At 37.5% G+C, this 16,119-nt stretch overlaps 1 protein-coding gene across 4 annotated transcripts in view; it reads left to right on the forward strand.

Moving 5' to 3' along the window:
- Window positions 1-16,119, forward strand: part of EEA1 (early endosome antigen 1) — a 77,756-nt gene that overhangs the window by 24,688 nt on the left and 36,949 nt on the right. For all 4 annotated transcript variants that reach the window (XM_026058451.1, XM_026058452.1, XM_026058453.1 and 1 more), the window contains 7 exons: window positions 3,726-3,780; window positions 3,897-3,962; window positions 4,832-4,871; window positions 5,715-5,822; window positions 5,910-6,031; window positions 7,213-7,368; window positions 12,477-12,593. In XM_026058451.1, coding sequence (XP_025914236.1) covers window positions 3,726-3,780; window positions 3,897-3,962; window positions 4,832-4,871; window positions 5,715-5,822; window positions 5,910-6,031; window positions 7,213-7,368; window positions 12,477-12,593 — 664 coding nt within the window. The remainder of the gene's footprint in view (window positions 1-3,725; window positions 3,781-3,896; window positions 3,963-4,831; window positions 4,872-5,714; window positions 5,823-5,909; window positions 6,032-7,212; window positions 7,369-12,476; window positions 12,594-16,119) is intronic.

The raw sequence follows: 16,119 nt of genomic DNA on the forward strand, positions 1-16,119 counted from the left end.
TTTATGTAATTAACCCTTAAAATTTTTTTTTCTTTTTTTTGTAAGAAAAGAATGTGAAAGGTAACATATTTCACATATTATCCAAATGAAGGTATATATCTCCCCAGTACTCTGCAGAGCTGACAAGCCAGTAAGAGCCAGTGTTAGCAGAGGTCTTGTCTTCGTGCACTGGTCTAGAGGCCCTTTCTTATGGGTAGTTCCACTCTCTTCTAACCGCTGTGGGTTTCTAGCTGTACTCCCTGAACATGCGCTTTGTATTGAGAGTGTCGAAGCTCCTGAGAGGAGGCTCAGAGGCCGATAAGCACTTTTCTTAACAGTGCAATGGAAGAAGGGGCTGAAAGTAACTCATCAAGTTGAAGAAACAATTATTCAGATAAAACAAAATACCATTTTTCAAGGCACATAGCTTAATGCAAAATTTTAAAATAAACTTAGAATAGCTGCATAAGTTCTAGCATTGTATTTTTCTTCCTTAGTCTGTCATTAAGGCTTCTGGAACAAAAGGAATATGCTCCTCAAATAGAATCTCATTTTAACATGTGTGTCTGCTTAGACAAAACTATATGGTATTGTACAGTATCTTTTATCTGTCAGATGTGCTTGGCTCACAAGTAGAAGTAATGCTGCAGACATTATTCTTAGATATCAACCATGAGATGTCAGTATGATCTCAAAAAGGAGCTGAATTATTTTCTGCTTATATTTAAAGGGGATTCTGTAGGGCAAGTCCTGCCTCCAGAGGAGTTGTTGCGGCAGCGGGGTTTGATTAGCATGCGCATCAGGCAAGCAGTAAGTAGTGTGACGGGAGGATGGACTACAATCCATAGCCTGCGTGTCCTCAGTTTTCTTAACTGTGTAGGGAAAGAAAACTAGTAAGCAAAGTAAATTGGTATTGCTTTTTAAAGTGGGCGTTCTGTGTCCTGCTTGTTCAAGGGGGATGGATTTTTTTGAGATGGTGCTATTTTTACAATTGTTTTTATCCTCTGTGCTCTCTAAATGCATGAGGAGCCAAAAAGAAGTTACCAGATGTGGTGGATAATTTGAAAGAAAGATGGGGAGTCATATAGTTTGGGGAGAACAAAAGATAACAAAATCAGGGCTTTATACATGAGGAAATGGTATGGTACCATTAGAGTTGCACTGGTTTTCCTGTGTGCACACTTACTTAAAAATATTTCTTCTCAGTCTGCTTTAAACCCTTTCTGAGTGATATAACTTGGACCAGAAATGGTACTTCTAGTAGAATAATAGCATTCACATGGGGGAATAATTGGTCATAACTATATTGTTTATATAGTTTATGACAGATTTATTTTTACGCCTACGAGTTTCCAATGTCAACCAGATGTTGGCTGGTGAAATTTTTTTTCTGACTCTTGACAGTTTAAGGACAAGTGTTTTTTTTTCTCTCATATAATTGAAAAAACGGTCAAGGTCAGGGAGTTTGGATGGTATGAAGGGAGTCTGGTGAGAGCTGTTGTGCAACACTTGAGCTATTTCTTCCTCGTAGTGTGGCATTTTTTAATGTTTCTCAGTTGTATACTTGTTTGAGAAACCTCTCTTTTAACATAAACATTTTTTTCAAGACTTAGAATACCACGTTAAAGAAATATTCTGATCTACAGCAGTGAACCAATCAGGTCAGCTACCTACAAGCAAGTTTACATGTGGTTCATAGGACAAGTTAGCAGGCGAAGTTCTTTATTTAGTCAATAAAGAAATTTAGGTACTATGAATTACATGGTGTCTTCTTTCCCCCCCACACCATGAACTACCATGGTTAAGTGCCAAGAGTAAATCCTGTAACTATACCCAGTGTGATCTTGCTAGACCATCAGTACTCAGTGTTAAAATTCAGGTACTAGCATTAAAGATGGAGAGTGGTGTGGAGCATAAGGAAAAGGTAGTAGGGATTTTCCAGGTGGCAAGGCTTAGGAGCTGTGCGGAGAGGAGTGTCAGAGAGGAGGAAGGGATTGCAGCATGGTCGTAGTGGAAAGGGTGATTTGATGAGGATTTGGATGGCAGTAAGAAAAATAAAGTTACAATTACAGAGTGATCGTTTATACTTCTTTCCCATTTATTTTTCACTGGACAGCTAAACCCAATTTAGGTTTCATCTTATCACTCTCAAGCACAGTCGTGTTGGGAATATCAAGGCAATTACTACGGAGGGGTGCTTACATTCCAGACTTCCCCTCTTCACCTTCTCCTGCCCTCCCTCTTCTCCTGTATTACAAACTGTTTTCATACAGTTCAAAAAGTTCTATCTATTACAAAGACCAATGGGTCTTCAATACTTCAGTGTTACACATCCGATATGTGTTCTGGCCCAGCTTCAGTATAGTCAACTGTGTTTCACCTGCCTGAGATTTTATTTATAATGTGTGAATTTTAGCTAATTTACCTATACTTGTGAGAAAGCTGCTTCTTCTCCCCCCTCCATGTATGAATTCTGGATTGCAGCTATGGCTGTCTCAGTAAAATGATGTTTGCAAACCTCCAGTTGATACATGTCTCACATGGGCAGAATAATGCGTAAATAGCAGAAAATCATCTCTTTCTAATATCACATATTTATTTTGCCATTGAAATTGGTCCACCTTGGAGTTCTTGCTGGCATCACTTTGTTGGTTTGTGTGCCGATATGTTTCCCTTCCTTCTTGATGACCCAAACGTGATGGTAATATGCAGGCGTAGATTTAATCTGTTCCTTTCCAGCTTAAGTAAGGAATACTGTATATCTCATAATATGAGATAAAAGAAGGAGCATTGCAGCACTGCTGCAGCAAATTTGTATGGTATAAAACTGAGAGACTATGTTGATATTCACACCCACGCGTATCTCTGTTGGAGTAGGCCCTGCGGTGTTGCTGCTGTGTAAACAGTAAGAACGGGTGTGTTGACACTGTTGTAATGACCTCTGTGTCCCATTTTTGAAGTGGCTGTGTCTCAGTTAGGCAACATTAGCCTTGGGTGTATGGTTAGGTAATTCTATAAAGAGACCTGAGATTTAGAAGGGTGCTGTCTAAACTGATCAGCAACAGTTTTAGCCTTGAATCTTGTGTTTGTGCATGGCTGGAGGCTCGAGTGTGAAATTTGAGAATTTAAAATCCCAAGGCTTTAAGCATTCATACCATTAAGTGAGTGTATCTGTGGGGCATACTGAATTGCTGTGTGGCAGAAAAATTATGTTACTGCATGTTTGAGGAGGAATAGGACTGCATGCTCTCTGTGACTTGAGATGGTAAGTGAAGGAGAATAGACCTGCCCTTTTCGTAAGGTGTGTAAAACAGTTAAACATCCCAGTGCAAAGCTTTGCTGTTCTGAAATCATGTGGTCAAGCTGGTGCACCAACTTAGACTTGCATTTGATTTTTGGAAGACTCTTTTCATATTAAAAAAAAAAAAAAAGCTCTAATTCTTTCTTTGAACAGACCATGTTTGTGTCCTGCATACATATGTCTCTTTACTTATCCACTTCATATGTTTTAGCATTTTTCAGGTGATGATATGAAACTGAGCTAACAACTATCTATTAATTCAGTTTGTTCCAAGTTTTCAAAAAATATAACCCCCCTATATATAACTATGTATATTGTATTTATAAAATATGTGGTTATAACTGTCTTCCAGTTAATATATATTATAACTTGTACTGAAAGTATAATTGACAAAACATAACCACTGCATATTCATTTTCTCCACTCCATGGATATATTTATTCAGAGATGAAGTATCACTGCTCCGACAAGAAGTCCAGGACTTGCAAGCTTCGCTGAAGGTTGGAAATGTATTTTACTTGTATATGGTTCTTTGTTTCAAATTGCAAAGTATTCTGCTATCTCAAGCAACCAAACTTATGCTTCGCTCTTCCCAATCTCTTTTTTTCTCTTCTAGGAGGAGAGATGGTATTCAGAAGAGCTGAAGAAAGAACTAGAAAAATTGCAGGGGCAGCGGCAGCAAGTAATTGCTTTAAAATACTTGAAGCAGGTTTATCATCAACATTGACATTGAAGATTAATACCTTTTTTTGTAAGGCACGTGGCCTGATTTAGTTAGTTCCATAACTTGGCTCTTGACACGTTCTTGAAAACCAAATATATATCTGAAGTATATATCTGAAAAACAAAGTCATAGATAGTGATTCTTCTATACTACTTACTACAAGCTCAGTTCAGACCTTTCCTTCTTTTGGGCTTATTCAGAACTCAGCTTATTAAAGAAAATAAATTGAATGTGGTGTTTCATCTGTTATGAGAAACATAGCAATGGGGTCTTTGTTGTAAGAAATTTTGGGGAACGATAGTTTGATTTCACAAAACCCCATACGAACAGAACAAAAAAGGCGAGGCAAATTATAGTGTGCTGTACCTATGGAAACTCACTTAGTTTGTTACTATAAGCTACTTAAATACTGAATTGTTATAAACCTCAGAAATTGCATTCTAGTAGTATGTATTCTCAGAATGTGTGTTGCTGCCTTTCTGTTTAATGTCTGTTACTTGTGTTTTTAGGGTCAGATTTCAATATTAAAAAAAAAAAAAAAAAAGGAGGGGGGGATTGTTACTTGAATCTTAAAAATCCGAGGGCCTGATAGTGTAGTGATACAAGAAATGGAAAATCATTTTGGCTTTTTCCAGTCTTCCTGCTATAGCTGTTTTAAATCAGGTATTTTTATATTGCTTTGTGGTTTTTGAGCACAGAAGCTTTTATTTCCATGTCTTTCCAAAAGTGGAATCGTTATTTTAAAGATCTTGTGAACTATTGAAGTACTAATAGTTATTCCTACTGTCTAATGATCCTTTTATTCTTCTTCTTTTTTTTTTTTTAAGGATTCTAAGTCTGATGGATTGACAACAGCTACATCTGCAGGTGGCTAATGTTTTATTATATTATTTTCTGTCACTGTTTTGGAATTTCTGAAATTTTGTTCAGTGTAGCCTTTGGGTTGATGAAAGTGCACTTTTGGTGAATTCAAGAGCCAGAATGCTGACAAGTGAAGTTTATTGCAGGTGCTTAAGGGAGCTCCTGATAGCTACGGTGTGGGGAATTGTTAAGAGACATTTGGCATTTGTTATTTCTAGAAGTGAGAGAGGAATTCTCATAACTGTAAAAGCACCTCTCAGTCATAGTTTTGAACATGTTTTTAATCATTTCGTATATTCAAGCGTTTGGGATGAGTCTTTTGCTGAGAAAGACAGTGACTGTTGACATTTAAACTACAGCTTTTGTCAATGTTAGTTTTATTCATTGCTTTTTTGTTCACATTGCTAGCAAAGAAAACAATGAAATGTTGTTTGTTTCTCAAGCCAATAATTTTTGCTCCGTGTTTTGTCTTCATGAGGCACTCATGGAATACAATTTCCTTATGTGTGCATAAAGTATTTGACTGATCATGATTAAATGGCTTCTAATCACAGTTTGGGGCTTGGAATTCAGCATGTTAAAATGATATGGCGGGATATTTGCTGACTAGTGGAAGCCATTATGTCCTTAATCCTGCATAGGACTCAACTTGTGACAGGTTCCAGCATCATGCATGTATATATTTAACTTCTAGCACTGTTATTCATTTTCCTAAAGCTAATTGGATGTTAAGTGAACTTGGATTAATTACTCTTTTATCTACTGTGATTTGTTATTGATGTGAGTAACTGTATAACCTTGTCCTATAGGTGTCTTAGAAAATAATACTGTTCTTTTTTATGGAACTAGAATCATTAGAACGTCAACTAGAAGAGATCCAAGTAGAAAATTTTAATATTAAGCAAATGAAAGACTTATTTGAGCAGAAAGCAGCACAACTAGCCACTGAAATTGTGGGTAAGTATATTAACCTGCAGTCTGATTCTGTTCCCTATTTGTGCAACTCTTGCAAATGATCATTTGTTCAACTTCCTTCTTAATTAGATCTTAAAGCAAAATATGATGAAGAAACCAGTCTTAGGGAAGGTGCCGAACAGAAAGTGACAAACCTGACACAAGAACTGCAGAAAGAAAGAAATGCAGTAGAAGACTTAAAGACAGAACTGGTATTCACATCACAGTATTAATGGTTTTATATCATTTCCATATTAAAAAGGGGTATACTCAACTGCTTGCAAATACAATTTTAAAGTATTCAGACACTGAAACTTGGGGGGATCTGCTTGTGGGTTAGAAAGGAGTTCAGAACATCATTTTTCTTGTCTATTTCACTGACCTAAATTTTCAGTATTTTTCTAGTCAAGAAATATGTATTGTTTCTGACTAGCATATTAAAATTTACACTACATTATTTTATATTCTTCATATTGATGCTCTATATTTAAGGAGTTTTGCAGAGTGTTAATCCTTATAGATAAGTTATGTAGGCCTGTACTTACTTGGAGAATGCCGTTGCTGACTTGAACAGCTGTCTTTAGATTACCCATTTTCCATTAGATGTTATGCTGTGACTGCTCCTGTGACAGCTGCATTCGTAAGAAATGCTCGGAGAGGTGTTTTGTGACATGGTGGCTAAAAGGCTGGCAACTGTCATCACCTTGCTTATGTTAATGTTTTCCCTCTTGCGCTTGGCTGGTAATACCGATGTGTGTGTATTCCAAGAGTTTGGCTCCTGGGGACTTTTATATACAGCCGTGGCTTCAGGGAAAAATCCCAGTGGACTCAGCAGCCTTGTAGCTTCTACAGCGGTAGCTAAGGGACCTCCTAACTTCCTGCTTATCTTCATTCCTTCCCTCTGCCACTGCTTAGACTTTGGAGGGAGGCAGGACTTGTTTACCTCCTCTTCTTCCCATAGTCAGCTGCCCTGAAGGGCTGATGAGTCTCTTTGCCCTGCCTGGTCACTACAGCTATCCAGTTATCTTTACCTGTTGAGTTTCTTGCTAGAGGAACCAATATAGTCTACTTTTCAAGGAATTATGACTTCAGGTAAATTTCTTGAGTGGATTCCCTGTCACTTCAGCCTTTTCTCACAGTGAAGGTCTCCCTCCCGTACCTAGCCATCTATCTACATTAAAATTATAGAAATTTAATCTTTGAGACCTTATCCCCTCGGTCAGATTTGGTTGAAATCAACCAACCAGTTCAAGGCTTAGTAGGCAAGAACTGACAAGATGATCTACTAAATCCTGTTTCCTTGGCGAATCACATGTACTTTTCTGTTTTTTCAGTTGTCATACTGTAGGTATCACCTTGTCATGTTGCCCATTGCCACTTTTCTACTTTTCAGCTGCAAAGGCCTGGTCTGGAAGATGTGGCTGTCCTGAAAAAGGAGTTGGTCCAAGTTCAGACATTGATGGACAAAATGACTTTGGAGCGTGAGAGAGAATCTGACAAGTTGAAAGATGAGTGCAAGCAGTTGCAGGCAGAACAGGCTAACTCAGAGGTAAGTCATACCTAAAGATGTTGTGTGTATTAATTTTGTAATGATTTTCATATGAAAATGGAAAATAGTAATTCATCATAATGAAAAAAGCCACTTTAAAAATCATAATGCATGTTGTAAGCTTACTTGCTTTTTAATACCATATCTTTATCTAGTTTTTACTATCAAATTGGAAATCTTTTTACACCTATTACTTATTGTAGGTGTGTTTTGTATGTAAGGTACAAATCTGTGTTCCCCGCCTTCTCCCAGATCAACTACATAATGGTTTTCCAGTCTTGCCTGTTGCCTGCTAGACTAGAAAGTGAGGGACTACCAGGGCTCACCATGGCTTAAGGTCAAGATGTAATGTGTTTTTGGGCAACAGCACCATAGTTTTCATCTTGTCGTTACTGCAGTCTAAAGTGAAAAATGAAAGCTATTGTTCTCATGTTTGCGAAGGCTTGCTTCTGTTTTGGCTGAGTCAATTGAAGATGTTTTAAATTGCTGATGGGAGATTTGAAAACATTTTCCTGTTTTCATTGTTCTTGCATATAGAATTTGATGATAAATATTTATTTGAGGAAGCAAAGCTAAAACTGCACCTTACTGCCATATGTGTTAACTGCCTCTCCCTTAACAAATGTTTGGTTTTCTTGTTTTTGATCACTTTCCTTTTCTACCAGTGAGCACTTCTGTGCAAATGAGAGAAACAGAAATGCAGAAACTTTGGCTTGGATTTTTAAGGGGGAATCTTACTCCTTATACTGTCATAACATGGAATTGTCTCAGATCCCACCTAATTAAAGCCTTTTTGATGTGATTTACCAGAAGAGTGAGTAAAATTTGCTGTCTGACAGAGATACTGGGATGAATTTCTTAAAAAAAAAAAAAAAAAAAAAAGGTTTTTGTCTAACCTAATTTATTGTACTAGAGAATTGATAAATCCATATCTGCAGAAGAATTCTCTTGCTGGAGTGTGTTGCATCTCACTAGTGTGTTGTTTGGTATAGTTTTACCTTTGTGGCCTTTGTGACAGTGCAACAATCTTCACTAGGCATTTTGTCAGTGATGCCTGTGGCTTTTTAATTTTGTCCCCCTTTTCTGTTCTGCCTGGCCAGGTAGTGCCTTCAAAACTTGCCAGTGCAGAGCTGTAGTCTCTAGTGAAATGGGAAATGGGGAATTCCTTGCAGAATTCCCCAGCTTATATGAGGGAAGGACTGGAAGTTCTGTAGGACGCACAGTTGCTTCTAGTATCCTCTGTCCTGTTGAGATTTGTGGGCATGACGGATTCCTGGTGTTTTATGTGTCCTAGATTTCAGAACTGCAGTTTTAACTTTCTGTTTTTTCATCTGCACTGCAGAACTTCAGAGGAGCTCTGCCTTGCATTATTCTGAACTCTTTACAGCTTCCCTCCCTCCCTCCTTTTTCCCCTCATTAATAGATATGTGGAGTCCCAGGAATTGTATGAGGGTACAGTATTATACTAAGTCTAAATCTACTATTGTTCTCAAGTTAAAATTATGTATGCCAAGAACTTGATCAGACGTGGGAAAAAAGGAATATCACAGCTGGAGTTCTGAATATAATGTGGTTATGTGGTCATGTAAGTTGTTGCATAATTGTAATTTGGTTTTAACTGTGAGAGCTCACAACTCTGCTGCAGCATTTAAATTGAAATTCAAAATACTGTCACTCTGATCTTTTGTAGTTTTGGATATTATATTTAGTTTTCATGTGAAGATTAAACGACACAATGACACAGGCATAACTGAAATCTTTCATCTTAAAGCATACACAGAAGCAGGAACTGCTCCTGTTGACCCAAATTAGGTATGCTTAAGTTTTGACATAATTAGCTGTTTCAAAGTGCAGCCTTTAACAGGAGGAAAAAAAAAATTCTTCAGTTCTGCTGGATATAATGGCAGGTAGAGGAGAAAGCTGCACTGATGCCACTGCCTGTTCCTATGTGTTCATATAAGAAGTCTTAGATGTACAGAAAACTTATAAACTGCACTGCAATTATGAAAGTAATATCAGGTGTCTGTTTAGTGTATGTAGCCTGAACCGGAGAAGACTGAGTTTCTACAAGGTAAAACATGGCAAGCAGTGGCAGTCACATTCTTCTCAGAAATGTTACCGTCTCCTCTGCTTAATTTTAACATATGGCAACAATAGCCTAAGACCTCAGTAGTAAGACAAGTTGAAAATAAAAGCTTTTCTGTCAATGCGAAGTGACAGTAGGTAAGACTTTTCTAAAAAACAAAATCACTTAAAGTCATAGTGCTGAAAACTTTTCCACTTTATTTTTAAAACACTCTGTGAAAAGTCTCAGCCTTAAGAAAACAGGACCTGGGAAGCCCTCCATCCACAGCATGGGTATAGTTCTGCTCATAAAAGCTTGGCTATATTTCATCTCGGCTTTGCTCTTTGAGACCACCTCGCCTCAAGAGCTGAAAGAGTAAAACAGTCCTTAGGCCATCCTTGGCCATCTTGCTAAGATGGATGCGGATACACGCATTAATATTGTTTTCCAAAGTATAACTTCTTTAGAAGTTATACTTATGGCCTGGGTGAAGAGAATAACAATGATTGTCATCACTCTGTGTGTCTTTAAATGCTGTTGTTGAAACAATGTACCTCTTTTTGTATTTGTGGCTATTCTGCCTTGGAATGCTAGTGTGCTGGTTATCCTTCTGAATATGGGATTTTTTTAATTGTTCAAGGTGATTATTAAGGAATATTAAACTATTGAAAAGCTTTATGTAAATGATACATTTAAAATGTTAATGATGTTTAAAGCTGCGGGAGGGAGAGAACCTGAGAAGAATAGCTCTACAGTTGTCACCTAAGTGCATTCTATATATATATATATATTTTTTTTTTGTTGGGATTTATACCTTATTTCAGAGCTACACCTGAAACTCTGGTGTCTAGATATCTCAGATGAATGTTCATTTTGAGATAGGCCTTCCATGTTTAGCTTCTCACTGTAGTGAATCCTACATAATAAACATGTTATGAGAGCAGCTGCACTGCTCCAGGGCTAAACATTTCTATGAATCTCTGCAGATTGGGATCTGTTTCAGTTTTCTGATAAGTCTTTCTACAAGCCATAAAATGCAGGGAATAGGCTTGGCAAATTGTTATCTTGAGTGCATACAGTATTGAATAAGATGAGTGGATTACAATATGGGTAAATTTGATAAAAGCAGGACTGTCTTTAAAAAAAACCCCACCAAAACTCTAAGCAAAGGCATTAAAAACAGCCATATTTGACAAGAAATTTGAGGAAATGTATCTACTAACAGCTTTTGGCACTGCTTATTTCCATCTTTCATCCATCCATTTTATTTTTTTTTCTGCTTCTAATGGAGACACTTAAATTTGAGGTAAAAAAAATTTTTTTTGAAACCTTCTTATTCTTGTATTAGATTTCTGTTGTTAGATGTGCGCCTATTTGCTTATTGGTTCATTAACCATACAGACACATCATCAATGTCACAATATCAGGAGTGAATATTCATCCATGAATATTTACATGAATGAATATCTGTCTGTTTTTCTGTCTGTCTGTCTATCTATCTCACTCTAGTTTGAAAGGCTCCAGGGGGGTCTTTAGCAAGCTTCTGCACATTTTCTGCATTACATCCTCTCAGCAGTAAAACATCCATACTCTGTTTTCCGAGAACATCCTGAAAAGGTTATCTGCCAAAGACAGATCCCAGTATGTTTTAACTAACTGCTCTGTAATAAAACAACCTTGTAAAGAACAACATTACAGAACTCAGAGTTAATAACAACATGTAGTCCTATAATGAATGTGTTCATATGTTCTTTTTTAGTCCTGCTATTTATGTAGGAAGGTTGTAAATATTATGTATATGGTCTACTACTTATGTCTGTAACTTCTAAAAATACATAGCACAGAAGTTGGGATGTATGTATGTATGAAACAGAAATGTTATTGTTTCTGTGATTGTCACCCTTTTTTGCTAAAAAGAAATTAGTTCATTTTTAAAATTGGTATTTATACATTCCTGCCAAAATCTGTGATTATGAGAACAACGGGAAGGAAAACTTACTTAAAAATGCCGTTAGCATACAGTGTATTTCGAATGAGTGCATTCATACAGTGCATTTTATTTTCTGTATTACAAATATGCAAGAAGATCATTCTTTGGCACATTTTGTTACAAAGAAGAGAAGCATTAATAGCAAGTACAAGTTGGTTGCTAGCTTTTGGGTAGCATACTGCAAACACATTTTAATTAGGGAATTCAGTATTTCATTCACCCTCTATTAAAGAGTTAGCTTTGCCGTCTAATGTAAGGATCAGGTTTCACATTTTTCAGCTCTATGTGGAGAGGTCACATTTGTGAAAGATCCCTTTTTCTCTTTTATCATGTTCTACTAAGGTCTCAGAGGTCTGTGGGAGGAATGGGCACGTGGTACCATACATGGTATTATTTCCTGTTAACCCAAGCATAATATGTTTTAGGGCAGCCACTGTTACAGATGTGAGGTGCTTTGCTTCTGTGCTTTCATTATTGTATATAAATACTGTGCAGTCACTGATAAATTCAGTTTTGCACCTATGCTGTTGAATGGGGAAATGTTTCTTACCTGATTACGCTGGCCTGCAGGATTGATGTGTTCAAAGGTCACACATCAAGTTTGCATACGGGGCCAGGTGTCTTAACTTCCTTCTACTTCCTCTTCCAGGACACTGTGCTCCGGGGGGGGGCGGTTTGGAGGAAGATGTTGCCAATATAACTGCAATGGCTTGGGGGGGTTCACTTTGAGCTAGAATTTTGATAATTGTTAATGGATAATCTGTTGTGATTTTCATCAGTTGTGGGCTCAACCTGGCATTTTTTTGTTGGATTGGGACAAATTTGGCTTCTGAATAGAACACGAATTTATCTTGGCTGGGAAACTCTGCTCACTGGTATTGTTGTAGTTGATAGTACTCCAAGATGAGGTTGCATCAGAAGGATTTTTTTTTTTCTTAAGCTATTTATTTGTACAAGATGCTTTTTATTTTGCTACCAGATATCTCACTTTTGTTTGGAAGTTTTGCATGTATAACCCAGTGTTAAATATGGATTTTCTGTTTGTCCATTCAGGCTACCATTAATCAGTTAAGAGCTGAACTTGCCAAAGGACCTCAGGAGGTAGCTGTGTACGTTCAGGAGCTGCAGAAACTTCAAAGTTCAATCAAAGAGCTAGAACAGAAAAACCAGGTGAGAATGTTGTTATTTCTTACACTTGTCAGTTCACGTTAAAATGGAAACACATTGCCTTGGGAAGCGCTAACTGAAGACTGACAAAACACTTCCTTGGTGTTGCAGAAGTTGAGAATTTTTTTTTAACAATTTTGCTTAATGGGAGGAATATGGTAATGCACAAGGAAGCACTGTGTTTTAGTGATTGTCATTATACTACAACTGAAATCCCCAAGACTGTTATGCTTACAGATTTCTAATTGCTGCGATTTATGCTAACATATCATTAGCCACCATCTCACATTAAAAAGAGCTGTAGCCTCCAAAATATGACAATGTTTACTTAAAAATCGTACTTCAAAAGACATTGTGAGCTCTCTCTATTTCTCTTCCAGTTTCTTAACTTTTAGATTGTACTTGTGCCATATTTTCTGGCCTTTTATCACAGTCATAAAAGGCAGAGAATTTAGTTAAACTCCAGAAGCTTCTCAGCTCATAAGTGTCTTTTGAGAGCTTTTATCAAAGCCTTGTGACCTTGCTGCACATGTTTCAAGTTACACATTACATATGTGCTTTAAGAAAGCATGTGGGTTGTGGGACAAAACTGGAGATAAGGAAGGAAAGGAGACAAGGAAAAAGATATATACCACTTATTGTCATGTTTGTTTATATAACACTGTATATGTACACTGTTCACATTGCACAAGTGTATCTAGCAGCAACCTTTTCAGCCTTGAAAAAAGGCAAGGACAGGGACTGAACACTGTGTATTTAGTGTAATTTAATATTAAAACAGCATTTGCAAGGAGTATAATAAAGTGCAATTAAAATTCAGTAAAATATAGTTTACTTTTAGTAGGATGACTCTTGGTTTGGCTCATAAAAATCAGCTGCAGAACTAAGATGGTGGGAATTAGCATGCTATTCCTTCCCATGGACAAGCAACACTGAATCAAGTTTTTGGCAAAATTATTCTTATACAGGATAGAATGTTTGCCTGAATATATTGCTTTTCCGTTACAATATGGAGTGAAACAGTTTGATGAATAAGATAACCGTACTTTAACAGGAGTCCTCTGTTATGTCAGGTTAATGCCAAATACCACTTGAGGAATAGGAAGAAGAGAAGTGGCAGTGAGCTATTTTTCCTCTTTCAGTTTCAGTGATTTAAGGCAGTTTACAGCCACCTCTTTATGTAACTTTTTAAAAGGAGCTATCCATAAGAATGGTATGCTAGCCAAGGAATCTTGGCCTGGAGGAGCTGGACCTAAAATTGGAAAAGGCAAGACTAGCTTCCCAAATGACAGGAATAGCTCCCCCTTTGGAGGAGCTATCAGTGCAGGATAGAATACATTGCATTTTGCTATGTGCATCCTTTTATAACTCCATTGCAATGCAAAAAGATATTTCTGTGCATTGACACTGAGTTTTTTCAAGATCATGTATGACCTCAAGTAAGCAAGCTGTTACTTATATTTCCAGGAAAATATACTGAAAGAGCAGATGACAAGTATGTAAGAACAGCTCTCAGACTGGCAGAAACTGTCTCCTCTTAATTTAAAAAGCAGTGCAATTATGGTGCTTGGCTTGCTTTGCAGAGCCAAACGTTAGTTTAGAGGCCAGTAATGGCTTGTAGCCCAGAAGAGACTAACACACAGAAAACCAGTATATCCTCTGGAGTATAAGACTTGCTGTGATTCCAAAGCCATTGCACAAGTGTTTTTTGTTTTGTTTGTTTGTTTGCTTTTAGGAAAAGTGTGATCTCTGATCTACAGGGAAGAGGCTTAGTTTCCAACCTTCTACTGACATAACTCACTGAATTTCAGAATAGTCACCACAGTTCTTTTAATGTCTAACCACTAGACAGGTATACTACGTTGTTCGTGTATGATTCCATGGAACAGTATAAAAGCAGTGATCAGGGTTGTGTTCCTGCTTGTATCTTGTCCTAGCCTTGAAGGCTAAGGGCTCTTCAGTGTATGCTGGAGCCTACTGGCATTCCCTTTTTCCTGCTTGTCTCAGTTTCTTTTCTTTGGAAGTCAAGGCTTGGGGAAGAGAGGTGGCTGGTGTGTGCCGATATATCCCTGTATGTTTGGGATGCAGCTGGGACGTGTCCAGATAGGAGATGCTCCTGGATCCACTGATTTCGATGTAACCTGAATAACCTTGCCTAGGCAGCTCTGTGGCCTCAGTTCTGCTCATGGGCTTCAGTCATACACAGATGAAGTGCGCTGTTGGGCAAACCCAGCTTTTCTCTTGGGAAAGCAGTGGTAGCTGTTTGTGGCTTCGTCAGGCCATTTGTGACTGCAGAAGGGGGGTTCAGCTTTTAGGGACAGTGGCTCTGGGCTGCAGCCCGTTAACGGGACCTGGCTGCTTTAAACATTAGCATTCATTGTTCATTGTTATGTTGCTCATCAGACCAGCGAGGAAAAGAGAAGTAGCTGCAGAATACAGATCAACATATCCAGGCATGTGTAGCTGCTGCTCTTGGCTGTCCTTTGAATAACTCGTAATGGGATGATGAAGAGGCTTTGCTTCTTTTTTGTTTTATGTAACATTCTTGAATGCTTCCCAGAGTCTCAGTCTGCTTCAAGACAATGTTAACTGTTCCTTTTTTTGTTTCTTTCTTTTTTTTTCCCCCCCAACATTACTTCAAAATTTAAACTAGCCTTGGATCTTGTGTCCTACACTGGCTGTTCATAAAGTAGCTCATAGCAGTTCCGCATGTGGTGTGTGGATCTAGTTATAGTGGTAGTAATGTTAATACTTTATTTCTAACTTGTGCAGTTGTAATGAAAAAATACTATGGCTTGTTGGTATTTCAGGAACATAGCTTCAGTACAGGTGTTAATGATCCTGGCTGGGCATTTCTCTTTAATGAAATGGGAATTACAACTTTATTTTAGATTGTGAGGGTGAAATTTACTGTAAAAGCAGTGGGAGCCTTGCCACTCAACTTCAGGAGGGTAAAGGTGACACCTGACATCAGTCTATTCTTTATGTGATTTATTCCTGTGTTTTATATATGCATATGAAAAAACTTTTGTATGCCTATAACAGCAAAAACATGCTTTATTTTTCAAGAAACATTTCAAAATATACTATCTCAGGGCCAGAATTCAATCTTGAATGGCCAAACTTCAATCTTGAGCCAGAATTATTGGCTAAGTTTTATGCTCTAGAAAGTATATATTTTAATGGATGCTTAAGACCTATTAGAGAATTAATTATGTTTGTTGTTATATGGGTTGCTAGATTCCTAGAGTTGCCATTTGCAAGTTTGCGTCTTTTCAACCTCCCTTTTTTTTAAAGATTCTTCAGTTCATTGGTTTTTATAAACCACACACAGACACTTTTATTTCACGTTAGTGGTAAAATAGAGTCATCTGTTGAAATCTGTAAAGAACAAAAGGTCAGTTCAACTTATTTGAGTGATTTTACATTTTTTTTCTTCTAGCAAAATAGATTTCATCCCTGGATACTATGAGGAAGTATCCTTTTAAGATGCTCACTGTAGCTAGAATTGCAGCTCTGACTGTCTTCT

Source organism: Apteryx rowi, unplaced genomic scaffold, assembly GCF_003343035.1.
Source record: "Apteryx rowi isolate R43461 unplaced genomic scaffold, aptRow1 scaffold_147, whole genome shotgun sequence".
NCBI classification, from domain to species: domain Eukaryota; kingdom Metazoa; phylum Chordata; class Aves; order Apterygiformes; family Apterygidae; genus Apteryx; species Apteryx rowi.